The sequence below is a fragment of the Saccopteryx leptura genome, chromosome 6 (genome assembly GCF_036850995.1).
Source record: "Saccopteryx leptura isolate mSacLep1 chromosome 6, mSacLep1_pri_phased_curated, whole genome shotgun sequence".
Taxonomy (NCBI): Eukaryota; Metazoa; Chordata; class Mammalia; order Chiroptera; family Emballonuridae; genus Saccopteryx; species Saccopteryx leptura.
Window position 1 is genome coordinate 133,103,522 of NC_089508.1, and position 13,732 is coordinate 133,117,253.

Genomic DNA, 13,732 nt, shown 5'->3' on the forward strand with positions numbered 1-13,732 from the left:
CTCTCTGTGCCTGCCTTCGCTCGCTGCCCTCCCTCCATGAGTCACTCCTTAGCACAGTACTTCCTAGCCTGCAGCAGATCCTGGGCTGGAGACCTTGTCCCATGTAGCTCAGGGCCCCTAACACCGAGGGCACTCTGGATGTGCTGCTGGCTCTGTAGACATTGGGCTAGGCCATGCACAAAAGAGGTCATTCACTTATTCTCTACTCTTCCTGATGCAAGAACCCATTTGATGGTTGGGCTTGTGGTGGGGTTTCTTCGAACCTAACCTGGAACCGCAGTGGATTGGAATTTCTTCTGAAAGAGTGAGGTGAGGATGGTGGGTATGACTGTGTCTAATCCCCATGGTGGGCCAGAAAAAGTTGATGAACTGCTATTAGTCAGCTTAGATTTAGAATTGTTAGATAAGGCTTACATTTTGAGGGGGAAGCATTGGTATTTCCTTTCTTTTCTCTTAGTAAATTTCCTGTGGGGCTTGGCTGAAGTAGAGCAGGAAGAGGCGGTTCTGGCCAAGCTGGACTCAGATGGGTGCTGGTCCTCCAGCATGCCCCAGGCTGTGTGGCTTAAGCTAAAAATGGTGTCCGAAACTTCCTATGTGTATGTAGGTCCACTGCCAGTGGGGTTTGCCCCAGGTTGTGCCTGCTGCCTTCAGAGCGGGTCTGGCTATTCTGGGCTGATGAGAAAGTAGTGGCTGGCCTCCTACCTATGTCAATAGCACAGTCCCCACCGGCCTGGGATGTTGGCCCTGTGTGGCTGAGTCTTTTTTGTATCTGGAGTGCCTAGCTCAGTGCTTGGCATATGTGGGTCTTTAGTAAATATTTGTGAATGGACTCGCCAGTGTGGACAGAGTGTGCCGAGGAGCCTCACAGCAGCAAGAGCAGCTCTGCCCAGAGTGCCTGCTCCCAGACTGCTCTAGCGGAGGCTGGCGCAGACTGGAGGGCACCGTCTGCTGTATGCTGAAGATTAGATATAGGTCCCCAGGAGCATATTGTGTCAGTTTCTTTTTCTGTCATTGTTTCCCCTCTGAGGTCAGTCATCTTGTGTGCAGGGGCTGCATGTTACTGGGTCCCAGCACCTGGCACTGTCCTGGCACATGTGTTAGAAGGAAAGACAGAAACAGACAAGCAATCTGTGAAAGAAAAGGGGTGAGCCAGAATCTCTGACTTAAAACTATTAGACAAAGAAGCGACGGTCTCCCTTGCAATCTAGCCTTCTTGTGTTACCAGCTGGCTATCAGAAGCCAAGAGGGCATGTGTCCTCCTAGAACAGGGGCCAGAATTGAGCACACATCATTGGTGTGCCCCCTGGGAATCCTGAATATCTTTAGTTTCTGTGTGCTAGGATTTTGGCATGTTTCGATGTGCGTATATGTTTACATGTGCCTATGTGTGTGTTTATCGAAGTTGCTTTTTTTAAAAAAAAACTGTTGTTCCAGTAACTGTCACTGATACCTTGCAGATGCTGCCCTCTGCAACCATGAAACTCCAGGTGTCCACCTTGCTGGTTGCCTGTTTTGCTGTCCTGGCCTGTGTGCAGGCTGAATTCTTCACTTCTATTGGTATGTGCTCATAGGACTATCACCTACTTGAGCAATATTTGGCTCAGGTGCTGGGGTGCCCTGGCTGAGATCTGTTCTCATTTAGCATAGGGTGGCCTCACCCACTGTTTTTGACCAGTTCTAGGGAGAGTGGGACTTGCAGCATTGCTGTTCCCCACCCTGAGTCCCTGATGACCTGGATGTCTTGGGAACCAGCTGTCTCAACTGGGTCCCCCTCTCTGGGAAGTGCAGGCTGTTCCTGGGCTGCCAGGCATTCCTGACTGTCTTTCTCCTTGACTAGAGAACATTCTATGGCTGGTGGTTCCAGCTGCTCTGCTCCTTCTGACCTGCAGGCTCAGAGCTTGCTTCCATGTGATGAAGCTTCCAAGGTGCCCACGACCCAGTGACATGGCCCATCTGGGTGATCATGGAAGATAAGATGTGGGGTTCCTTCCTAAGGTGCCCTAGTGCACTTACCTCACCATCCCCTTGGGTCCTCTGCTTCTTTCTTCCTGAAGCTTGGGGCCAGGACCATGTGAGTGCCTGGGTCACCTTTAACTCCAAGTCCCCATGACCCCAAGAGAGCTGATGTGGCCCAGGAAACTTGCCTCTGTGCTAGAGCTGTGTGCCCCAGGGAAGGGGGCTGGATATCTGTCATGTGTTTCTTCTCAATGGCCCTTTCTCCTCTCCCTTGCAGGGCACATGACAGACCTAATTTATGCAGAGAAGGATCTTGTGCAATCTCTGAAGGAATACATCCTTGTCGAGGAAGCCAAGCTCTCCGAGATTAAGAGGTGTCTGATGTCTAAGTACCTACCCCCATCCTGCGTTGGCCCTCCTGCTCCCTGAGAACCCATCCAGGGTGCCCATAAGAGACAGCCACTGAGACCGCACTGCATGCTGGCCAGGAGGCTACTTCATGCCAGTCCTCCAGAGTGGGTCTGTGTGGGCTGAGGACTCATTGCTTGTTCCTTTCTATTTAAGAGCCTTCTTTTTTTTTTTTTTTCATTTTTCTGAAGCTGGAAACGGGGAGAGACAGTCAGACAGACTCCCGCATACGCCCGACCGGGATCCACCCGGCACGCCCACCATGGGGCGACGCTCTGCCCACCAGGGGGCGATGCTCTGCCCATCCTGGGCGTCGCCATATTGCGACCAGAGCCACTCTAGTGCCTGGGGCAGAGGCCACAGAGCCATCCCCAGCGCCCGGGCCATCTTTGCTCCAATGGAGCCTTGGCTGCGGGAGGGGAAGAGAGAGACAGAGAGGAAAGTGCGGTGGAGGGGTGGAGAAGCAAATGGGCGCTTCTCCTGTGTGCCCTGGCCGGGAATTGAACCCGGGTCCTCCGCACGCTAGGCCGACGCTCTACCGCTGAGCCAACCGGCCAGGGCAAGAGCCTTCTTATATACACTGGGGCCCCCAGCTCTATTTAGATTAAAGGGCTGGAAGGGTCCATGGGAGTTACTGTTTCAGTTTTTTATTGTCTCTTGATGAAAAGGGTCTTAAATCTCAACAGGAAAATGATTACAGGTCCAGACCTGTGTGGGTGGGTATGTTAGTCTTTCTTTACCTCTGGTTCTGCAGCTGGGCCAACAGAATGGAAGCCCTGACCAGCAAGTCGGCCGCTGACCCCGAGGGCTACTTAGCCCACCCTGTGAATGCCTACAAACTGGTAAAGCGGCTAAACACAGAGTGGCCCACGTTGGAGGACCTTGTCCTGCAGGACTCGGCTGCAGGTGAGGGGCAGTGAGCAGGTGCTTGGGTGAGCTAGTATGTTCACGTGCTTGTGCCTAGGAGTGTGTGTCTGAGCCTGTCCTGGATCTGAATGGGCACGTGTGGTGTGGACCCTCCTGGCTCTGTCCCTCCTCTGTGGGGACTTGGCGATTGACTCTTCGTGTTTTAATACGTATCAGTAATCAACTCTTGCCTCTTCCTAGTGTTTTTACTTCTCTGTTTTGGTAGTGATTTTTTAAAAACTATACTTTAGAAATAATTTTTATAGAAAAGTTGGAAAATATCATACAAAAGCAATCACATAAGGAAATTACAGTTCTTAATCCAATTGCCTAGTGATAAGCACAATTCAAATTCCATTGTTTTACTCACACGTGTACATTTTTTAAATAAAATGGAACGATACATATATACTAGGGAGGCAAACTCACTCCTTTGTGGAGCCAAATGAACTAGTAAAAGTGACTTAAGTGATCTGATGGTGGAACCAGCGCAAGCTGGGGAGCATGGGCCTTGTCTAAATTCATTCCTGTTTATCTTTTAGAAATAAGATATGTTTATTGGCAGGTTTGTGACATAAGAATATACTGTTTTCCTGAATTTTGTTGTTTCTCTATATGTCCATTAAATGTTCTGAAACATCATTTTCATGGCTGGGCAGTAATACGTTATACTGATGTTTTAAAAACTGGTCAAGTCATTGGCTGCGTCATTGGTTCCAAATCATCTGCAATCTTGCACATGCATCTTTGGTTATTTTCTTAGGATACATTCCTAGAAGTGGTATTTGCAGGTCAGTGCATAAACTTTTTTAAAGCTTTAATTGTGCTTGGTGCTTTCACTTTGATAGCTTTCTATGCCCTAACATTTCCCTTTCAACCTGGGATGGTAAGGAGGGCCCTCCTGCCTCACAGCCCTGGACTGAGACTCCAGGACTCTCCTGCTTCTTCTTCCTGCTTTAGGAGTGCTCATTAACCTCGGGCTAGTTGTTTCTCCAGCCTAGGCATTTCAGCCCATGTGGCCAGACTGGGCTGGGCTTGGCGGGGACAGGGTGGCCTCTGGGGAGGGATTGGTGAGCTCAGCCAGGTTGGAGCTGTGCCCAGTGAGCTCACTGCCTCCAGGAGCTGTGTGGCTGCCTTTCCCAGACCCCTGCCTCCCAGCCTCGGCCTGGAGCTCAGAACTGACTGTTCTGCCTATCCTGTGGGACAATAAGCCTGCTCAGATCACCACCTACTTGGCTGACTCCTGCTTTCCATTCCTGTTTTCCATGCCTCACCTCCACCATCAACATCTTTTTTCTTTGGAAAACCTTGTAATTACCTGGAGGAGACAGGATAGGCCCATAGAGACTCTAACTTTCAGAGTTCTTGCCCCTGAGATGATGGACATGCTGACAGTGTGGCTTTTCCTGAGGGTATATTTTCTTTTTCCTGGATTTTGAACTCTTTAGAGTCCCTGACCATGTTAATCATGAGGAAGACAGCATGGTAACTTCTTGGTCCCTGGGTCCCCACGCATGGCTAGGACTGGGTGTTTGACTTGAGTTGTGATAATAGGTGGCTGTGGGTGAAGAGGCTGGGGAGAAATGGCTTTGGAGTTTCCATCCCAGTTCTCAGCTCACAGGTAGAATTGCAGCTCCTGAATCAGCATGGAAGGGCCTGGCCCCTACTGGAGTCCTGAGATGGCAAGAGGTGCCTCTCTTGCTTTATAACAAGGGCTTAGAGTCCCAGAACAGCCTCCTTGGAGTGTTCCTGAGCACCACAATTGGGGAGCTCCTTCCCTAAGGTCAGAGCCGCTCTGAGTGGTAGAGGAGTATCCTAATGCAAAGCAAGGCCCAGTGAGGTCTCTCAGGGGATGAGGCTAAGCTGGTATAGCCCTACCTGCTTGGCCTGGCCACATGGTGCCCTGGTCCCTCATCCGAGGGGATGTAGACTGTCATCATCACTTTTCTGGATGATAAGGACCAGTTGCCAGTAATGAGTGGCCAGCTGGGCTCCCTGAGTTTACTACCTCTGTCCCTTGGGTTTCTCAACCTGCGATATGGGCTGGAAGTCTTACCTGGTCAGCCCAAGAATTCTGGATCAAGGTTTTCCATGTGATTTATTTCCCACTGAGGTGTCAGCAAGCCCTCCCTGAGTCCTCTCCTTTGCCCCTCTCATTACCCTCTCTGACCTCTGTCCCTTCTGCCTCCACTGGTCTGAGTGCTTTGGAGCCGGGACTCTCAGATGTTAACCAGTGGATGGGGCCATTTCTGTTCAGTTGCAAATAAGCAGCACAGTGAGGAGTTAGAAAGGAGAGATCTCTGTGGTCTGGAGCCATCAGAAGGGCTTCTTGGTGGAAGGGAAACAACCTTTGATGGAGGAGGCAGGGAAATTGCGCTAGCCAGAGACCCTCCAGTGAGTACCTTTCTGGTCCCAGGTGGGATTCTATACCTGTATCAAGGGTGTAACTTCTTGTTCTCACTCTCTCACTTGGAAGGTTTTATTGCCAACCTCTCGGTACAGCGACAGTTCTTCCCCACCGATGAGGATGAAGTAGGAGCCGCCAAGGCCCTAATGAGGCTTCAGGACACGTACAAGCTGGACCCAGACACGATTTCCAAAGGGGAACTTCCAGGTAACTCACCACTCCAGGCTTTGCCTGTGCAGTGTACACTGTGATTCCGCTACAGTGTCTGGACAGGGTTGGAGCCACTGTCCACTCTTGTCTCTACCCCCAGGTGCACTGTCACCTCTGGTGGTTAGCCTCTCTTGGGTTTCCAGTTGGTGCCATTTCCCCCTTCCCATGACAGCTGCCTCCCACATCCTCCCTCCATATATCAGCTGAATCCTTCTCTTCTTCATCTCAGAGATAGCTGAACCTGCTGCCCACAACCCCCCCAGCATCTTCCCCGACCTGCTTCTGTCCCCTTCCCTTTGATTTCTTCCTGCCCAAGACTGATCTCCTGACTCACAGACCTGTGTCCTGTGTGCCCTCAGCTGTGGTCCCTGCCCCATTCATTCTGGGTGTACCTGTCTGGGCTCTACCCCTGAGCTCACACACAGGCTCTGTTCTTGCTCATCTTACAAACCTCACCCTCAGGGTCAAAGGCCCTTTTGAATGTCAACTGCTTATCAAGATATTCTCCCTCCTGGGGAGGCTGCTGAGCAGTCACCTAAAGATCTTCTCCACTTCCATGATTCCAAGTCCTCCTGAATGTACCAAGTCTGGCCTTCCCCTCCTTCCTGTCAGTCCTGCAGCTGTAAGGTCACTGGGTCAGCTGGTAAAAGCATAGGACAGGTTTCAGGCACAATGTTCTTTAACTTTTCTGCAGCATTCGGTACACTGATTGTCCCTTTCTTCTTGATATTCTTCCTCCCCTTGTATTCTAGGATGCTGATCTTGGCTATTTCTCTTTTGGACTCTGTGGTCATATTCTCTCATTTCTCTTTCTTTCTCTTTTTCTTTCTCTCTCTTTCATTTTCCCCCCAGGCCCCTTATTCACTGATTACTCCAGTGTATTTATAAGAAGATATATTGGATTTGGGGGACTGTTAGAGGCCAAGGGATTCAGTTAGACCCCATTGTCCTTGGCTGCTACCTCACCCAGTGGGCCCCGGAGGCAGTACAAGCAAAGGAATCGTGTGTGGGGGGAAGAGGCTAGAGTGGTGGGTGGTCAAGGCCTAGAACCCTGATGCTGAGGAATCTGAACCAGTACAAAGGGGTGTAGACTCCTCCTTATTCCTGCCTTAGTCAGTTCTTAGATCAACCAGGCTGTGAAGCCAGAGGGAGAAGGCAGCCTGGGGCACCTACAAGATCATTTCACCCTGTGGCTGTGAGAATGATTGGAGGGAAGAGGGAGCCACACCCAGGCACTGATCTTTTACATTCAGTAACAGACCCATGTGCGTCTGGAGGAGTGAGAGGTGAAAGGGGGTTACTCCCAGGATTCCACCCCTGCCTCACATTCTCCCTAGACACCTGCAGGTGAGCCCAGCCATTTCCATCACTTGAGTTATCACCTGTACATGATGACATGTAGATCTGTGTTCTCTGTCAAGGCTTCTCCCCTGAGCTTTCAGCCAGTGTAGAGAAATGCCTGTAGGATATCATTACTTGGATGATCCATTGGGCTCCTCAAAATTCACAAGTTCCAAAAACTGAAATCCTCATCCTTTTTTGGGCTGCCACCCATCTCCTTCAGACCTCATCTCTGCAACAAAATATCCTCCATCCATTGCTGCCCAAACCAGAATCCTAAAACCTGTAGAGTCTACCTCCCTACTGTCTTCTGTGCTTGGAGGCCCCGACTCCAGCCTCATGATCACTTCTTTCTCAACTGGATTATTGAAATACCTTTGTGATTTGTGTACCTCCAACTCACTCCTGAATATCATCCACCATGTGGTCTTAAATACTTATCTGTTTATGTGAGTTTCTGTTCACAATGCTTAACTTTCATGGCTGAACCTAAATTCCACCTGTGTGTGGTCTCTGAGGTCCTGCATGGCTTCATCTCCCTGGCCTCCTTGCCCATGGATTGCACTAAACTTCTTCATTTCTCAGCTCCTTTGTTCAGGAGTTCCTTTGTCCATATCAGCTGGGCTCCATGTCTGATTGTCCTCCAGCACTCAGTCGGCTCAGCTGGCATTCTCCAGGGAGCACTTTGCAGGGGTAGATACTTGAGTTGGCTTCTGGGGAGGATGCTGAGTGTCTGAGAGCCATTCATGACACTCTTGGGATCAATGAGATATGCTGATAAAAGCTGCAGATTATTTGAATCATGGGAATAATAGATATCTTTATACAGCATCTCCTTCAATTCTTGGCACAAGTCCTCTAAAATTTATGATATTATCACTCTTTAGAGATAAGGGGACTAAAAGTCAGAGAGGCTAAGTAACTTGCTCATAGTCACACAGCTGGTGGGTGCCGAGTGAAACCTACCCTGACGCAGACCCAGAGCCCCAGCTCACTTAGCTGTGTTGTACTGCCTCCATCGCTTTGGGTTCCTGGGCCTGCAGAGCCATAGGAGCTCTTTGGAGGCCTGTGGAGCATGGACAGGGGCTCAAGGAACCCCCTAATCTCTGGCATGCATACTAACTCCATCTTGTATTTACCATCCACAACTTCTTCATTGTTCCTGAGCCACCAGGGGGAGCAGACTCTGGTGTCTGAAGCAGCCAACCCATTGCAGCAGGAGTTTCATGCCATGCAGAGCCCCATCTTGGACATGAGCCAGAAGGAGCCCACTCAGAGACAGCTCTTCTGTGTCAGCCATGTCTCAGTTACTGTTAGCAGGGCTTAGGGAGACACATTTGTTTTTCACTGGGGTCACAACCCCTTTTTGCTCTCCACAGGACCTTGTTTTCATTGTTCTCTGAGGAGCACTCCCATCGTGCCCCCACATTAAACCCTGCATCTCCCCGTGGCAAACACACTACATCTTTTTCTTGACTTGAAACTATCTTGATGGCCACTTTCCAGGGCTCAGCCCACAGCAGATGGATGACCTTTGGCCAAAGGACTTGCTGAATTGTTGCTCAGCAAGGTTCCTGCCCCCCTGATGGCCAAAGCTGGTACTGCAGCCTTGGCTCTTGGCCTCCCTTGGTGTCTGTCCTGTGGTTCCTGCTCCTGTTTCTTTTACCTCTTAGGTCCTTCTCAGTGTTAGTCTTCCTCTGTCCTTTCTGTATAGGTGCTCTCTGGGGCTCTGGTCTCAACTGTTTTCTCTACTCTTTCCTCAGACTGTTCCTGGAAGCAGTTGTCCTCATCTATGGCTTTAATGCTATCTAGGCTCTGTTTTTTACATTCAACTAATTTTCTTTCCTGTTTGCAAAGTAGTGTTTATTTTTTTAAAAATTTACTTTTAAATTTATTGGGTTGACATGGTTTACCAAACTATACAGGTTTCAAGTGTACAACTCAATATAATGCCATCTGCCCACCGTATCATGCACTCAGCCGCCCCCAGTGGCCCCAAGCAAAGTCTCTTTCTGCCAGCATACCCCCCCTTTGCACTCCCCCCTACCTCCACATCTCCCCTTTCCTCTGGCTGTTGCCACTCTGTTTTCTGTATCTATGTGTTAGGTATATATGCTTTTTGGCTAATTCCTTCCCCTTTTTGAATCAGCCCCCACTTCCCCCTTCCCTCTATTCCCTGTGTCCATGCCTCTTCCAATATTGTTCCTTAGTTTATTGTGTTCATTAGATTCCACATAGAAGTGAGATCATTTGGTATTTGTCTTTCTCTGCCTGGCTTATTTCACTTAGCACAATAATCTCCAGGTCCATTCATGCTGTCATAAAAGGTAACATTTCCTTCTTTTTTATTGCCATGTAGTATTCCATTGTGTATATGTACCACTGCTTTTTTATCCACTCGTCCACGGACAGACACTTGGATTGTTTTCAGATCTTGGCTACTGTAAATAATGCTGCAACTGAACACGGGAGTGCAAATTTTCTTTTGAATTAGTGTTTTGGGATTCTTAGGATATATTCCTGGAAGTGGTATAGCTGGGTCAAAAGCAGGTAAATTTTAAATTTTGAGGAAACACCATACTGTTTTCCACAATGGCTATATGAGTCTGTATTCACACCAGCACTTGCTGTTTGTTGATTTGTCAATAGCTATTCTGGCAGGTGTGAGGTGATATGCATTGTGGCCTTGTAGTATAGCTTGATGTCAGGTAGTATGATACCTTCCATTTTGTTCTTCGTTATCAAGATTGCTAAAGCTATTCGGGTTCTTTTTTGGTTCCATATAAATTTTGGGGATATTTGTTCATATAAATTTTTGGAATATTTGTATTTTAATAGAAATTGCGTTGAATCTGTAGATTGCTTTGTGTAGTATGGACATTTTAATGAAATAAATTCTTCCTATCCATGAACAGGGTATATGCTTCCACTTGTTTGTATCTTCTTCAATTTCTTTTTTCAATGTCTTGTAATTCCCCATGTACAGCCTTTTATCTCCTTGCTTAAATTTATTCCTAGGTACTTTTGTTGTTGCTGCTATAGTAAATGGGGTTGTTTCCTTAATGTTTCTTTCTGACAGTTCATTATTGGTTTGTAAAAATGCCACTGATTTCTGAATATTAATTTTGTATCCCACTCCTTTGCTGAATTCATTTATCAGGTCTAGTAGTTTTTTTGGTGGAGACTTTAAGGTTTTCTATGTACAGTATCATGTTGTCAGCAAATAATGACAGTTTTGCTTCTTCCTTTCCAATTTGGATGCCTTTTATTTCTTTTTCTTGTCTGATTGCTGTGGCTAGGACTTCCAGTACTACATTGAATAAGAGTGGTGGAAGAGGGCACCCCTGTCTTGTTCCTGATCTTAAGGGGATTTTAATATTTGCCCATTGAGTATTATGTTTACTGTAGGTTTGTCATATTTGGTCTTTATTATGTTGAGGTATGTTCCCTGGATTCCCACTTTGCTGAGAGTTTTGATTGTAAATGGGCACCGGTTTTTTTTTTTTTTTATCAAATGCTTTTTCTGCATCTGTTGATATGATCATGTGATTTTTATCCTTTATTTTGCTTATATGATGAATCCCATTTATTGGTTGTGAGTATTGTACCAGCTTTGCATCCCTGAAATAAATCCCACTTGATCATGGTGTATGATCCTTTTAATGTGTTGCTGGATCTGGTTTGCTAATATTTTTGTTGAGAATTTTAGTATTTATGTTCATCAGGGATATTTGCCTACACTTTCGTTTTCTTAGAAGTGTCTTTACCTGGTTTTGGAATTAGAATAATGCTTGTCTTATAAAATAAACCGCATAAAGTTTCCTCCTCTTGAACCCTTTGAAATGGTTTGTTAGTTCTTCTTTGAATGTTTGGTAAAATTTTCTTGTAAAGCCATTGAGTCCAGGACCTTATTTTTGCTGGGAGTTTTTTTGATAACTGTTTCAGTTTTATTGGTTGTAATCAGTCTGTTCAGGTTTTCTGATTCTTCCCAGTTCAGTTTTGGAAGATTGTATGTTTGTAGGAATTTATTAATTTTGCCCAGTTGTCCAACTTGTTGGCATATAGTTCTTCATATTATTTTCTTAGAATCCTTTGTATTTCTGGGGTATCAGTTGTTACTTCTTCTCTTTCATTTCTAATTTTATTTATTTGGGTCTTCTCTATTTTTTTCTTGATGAGTCTGGTTAAAGGTTCATCAGTGTTTATCTTTTCAAAGAAATAGCTCATGGTTTCATTGATCTTATGTATTTTTTTATTCTCTATGTCATTTATTTCTGATCTTTTATTATTTCCTTCCTTCTGCTTCCTCTGGGCTTTGTTTGTTGTTCTTTTTCTAGTTCTTTGAGATGTAGGGCTAGATTGTTTATTTGAGACATTTCTTGCTTTTTGAGATAGGCTTGTGATGCTATGAACTTCCCTCTCAGGACTGCTTTCATTGTGTCCCATAGATTTTGGGTTGTTATATGTTCATTTTCATTTATTTCAAGGAAATGTTTTGATTTCATTGTTAACCCATGTGTTATTTAATAACATGCTATTTAGCCTCCAAGTTTTTGAATATTTTTCAATTTTTTTCATTGTAGTTGATAACTGTATGTACATCAAAATCTTCTTTATAGATTTAGGTGATCCTATATTGGTTGCGTAAATGTTTACAACAGTTATATTCTCCTTATGAATTGTTCCTTTTATCATTATGTAATAACCTTCTTTGTCTCTTACTATAGCCTTTGTTTTAAAGACTATTTTGTCAGATAGAAGTATTGCTATCCCAGCTTTTTTTTTTTTTCATTTCTATTTTTGTGGAATATTATTTTTATCTTTTTACTTTCAATCTATGTGTATCTTTTGTTCTGCGGTGGGTCTCTTGTAGACAACATATATATGGGCCTTGTTTTCTTATCCATTCAGCTACCCTGTCTTTGTGTGTGTGTGTGTGTGTGTGTGTGTGACAGAGACAGAGAGACAGAGAGAGGGATAGATAGGGACAGACAGGAAGGGAGAGAGATGAGAAGCATGAATTCTTCATTGCGGCACCTTAGTTGTTCATTGATTGCTTTCTCATATGTGCCTTGACTGAGGGACTGCAGCAGAGCAAGTGACCCCTTGCTTAAGCCAGTGACCTTGGGCTCAAGCTAGTGAGCTGTGCTCAAACAAGATGAGCCCACGCTCAAGCTGGCGATCCTGGGGTTTGGACCTGGGTCCTCTGTGTCCCAGCCCAACGCTCTATCCACTGTACCACCGCCTGGTCAGGCTACCCTGTCTTTTGTATCCCATCCATGTACTAACCAGGCCCGACCCTGCTTAGCTTATGAGATCTGACGAGATCGGGCACGTTCAGGGTGGTATGGCTGTAGACTACCCTGCCTTTTGATTGGAGCATTTAATCCATTTACATTTAAGGTTATTATTGATGAACACTTATCTATTGATATTATATTCTTTAAACCTATAGTCCTCTTTCTCTCGATTTCTTATTTCCTCTTCTTATAGCAGGCCCTTTAACATTTCTTGCAGTTCTGGTTTGGTGGTAATTAACTCCTTTAGCCTTTTTTTGGGGGGGAGGGGGTCTGGGAAGATCTTCATTTCTCCTTCAGTTTTAAATAATAGTTTTGCTGGATAGAGTAGTCTTGGTTGTAGGTTCTTGTTTTTCATCACTTTGAATATTTCCTGCCAATCCCTCTGGCCTGAAGTGTTTCTGTTGAGAAATCAAATGACAGTCTTATGGAAGCTTCTTTGTAGGTAATTAATTGCTTTTCTCTTGCAGCTTTTAGCATTCTCTTTTTGTCTTTAATTGTTGGCATTTTAATTATGTTGTGGTTTACTGTGTGCCTCTTTGGGTTCATCTTGACTGGGACTCTGTACTTCCTGAACTTGCATGACTTTTTCCTTCATGAGGTTAGGGAAGTTTTAAGCTATAATTTCTTCAAACAGGTTCTCTATCCCTTATTTGCTGTCTGCTCCTTCAGGTACCCCTATGATGTGGATGTTGTTTCACTTGGTGTTGTCCCAGAGATCTCTCAGACTTTCCTTGGCTTTCTTAAGTCTTTTTTCTTTTTGCTGCTCTGCTTGTGTGCTTACTGTTACTTTGTCCTCTAAATCACTGATTTGATCCTCTGTTTCATCAAACCTGCTATTGATTCCTTCCTAGTGCAGTCTTCATTTCAGATATTGTGTTCGTCATTTCTGATTGGTTCTTTTTTATAATTTCTATGTCATTTTTAAAAAAGATGTTTATTTTATTGATTTGAAAGAGAGGAAGGGAGAGAGAGAGAGAAGAACCTGTTCCTGTATGTGCCCTGACCGGGGAGCAAACCAGCAACCTCTGTACTTAGGGATGATGCTCTAACCAACTGAGCTCTCTGGCCAGGGTTCTATTTCATTTTTAATGCTTACTATCTCTTTGCTTAAACTTACTTCTTTTCTGGGATTTCTCTTGTCTCATTTGGGACATATTTCTTTTTTCTTTCTTTCTTTTTTTTTACAGAGACAGAGAGAGTCAGA

At 45.6% G+C, this 13,732-nt stretch overlaps 1 protein-coding gene across 7 annotated transcripts in view; it reads left to right on the forward strand.

Moving 5' to 3' along the window:
* Positions 1-13,732, forward strand: part of P4HA2 (prolyl 4-hydroxylase subunit alpha 2) — a 47,240-nt gene that overhangs the window by 8,023 nt on the left and 25,485 nt on the right. For all 7 annotated transcript variants that reach the window (XM_066341807.1, XM_066341810.1, XM_066341811.1 and 4 more), the window contains 4 exons: positions 1,458-1,557; positions 2,234-2,330; positions 3,119-3,270; positions 5,747-5,884. In XM_066341807.1, the coding sequence (XP_066197904.1) occupies positions 1,458-1,557; positions 2,234-2,330; positions 3,119-3,270; positions 5,747-5,884 (487 nt within the window). The remainder of the gene's footprint in view (positions 1-1,457; positions 1,558-2,233; positions 2,331-3,118; positions 3,271-5,746; positions 5,885-13,732) is intronic.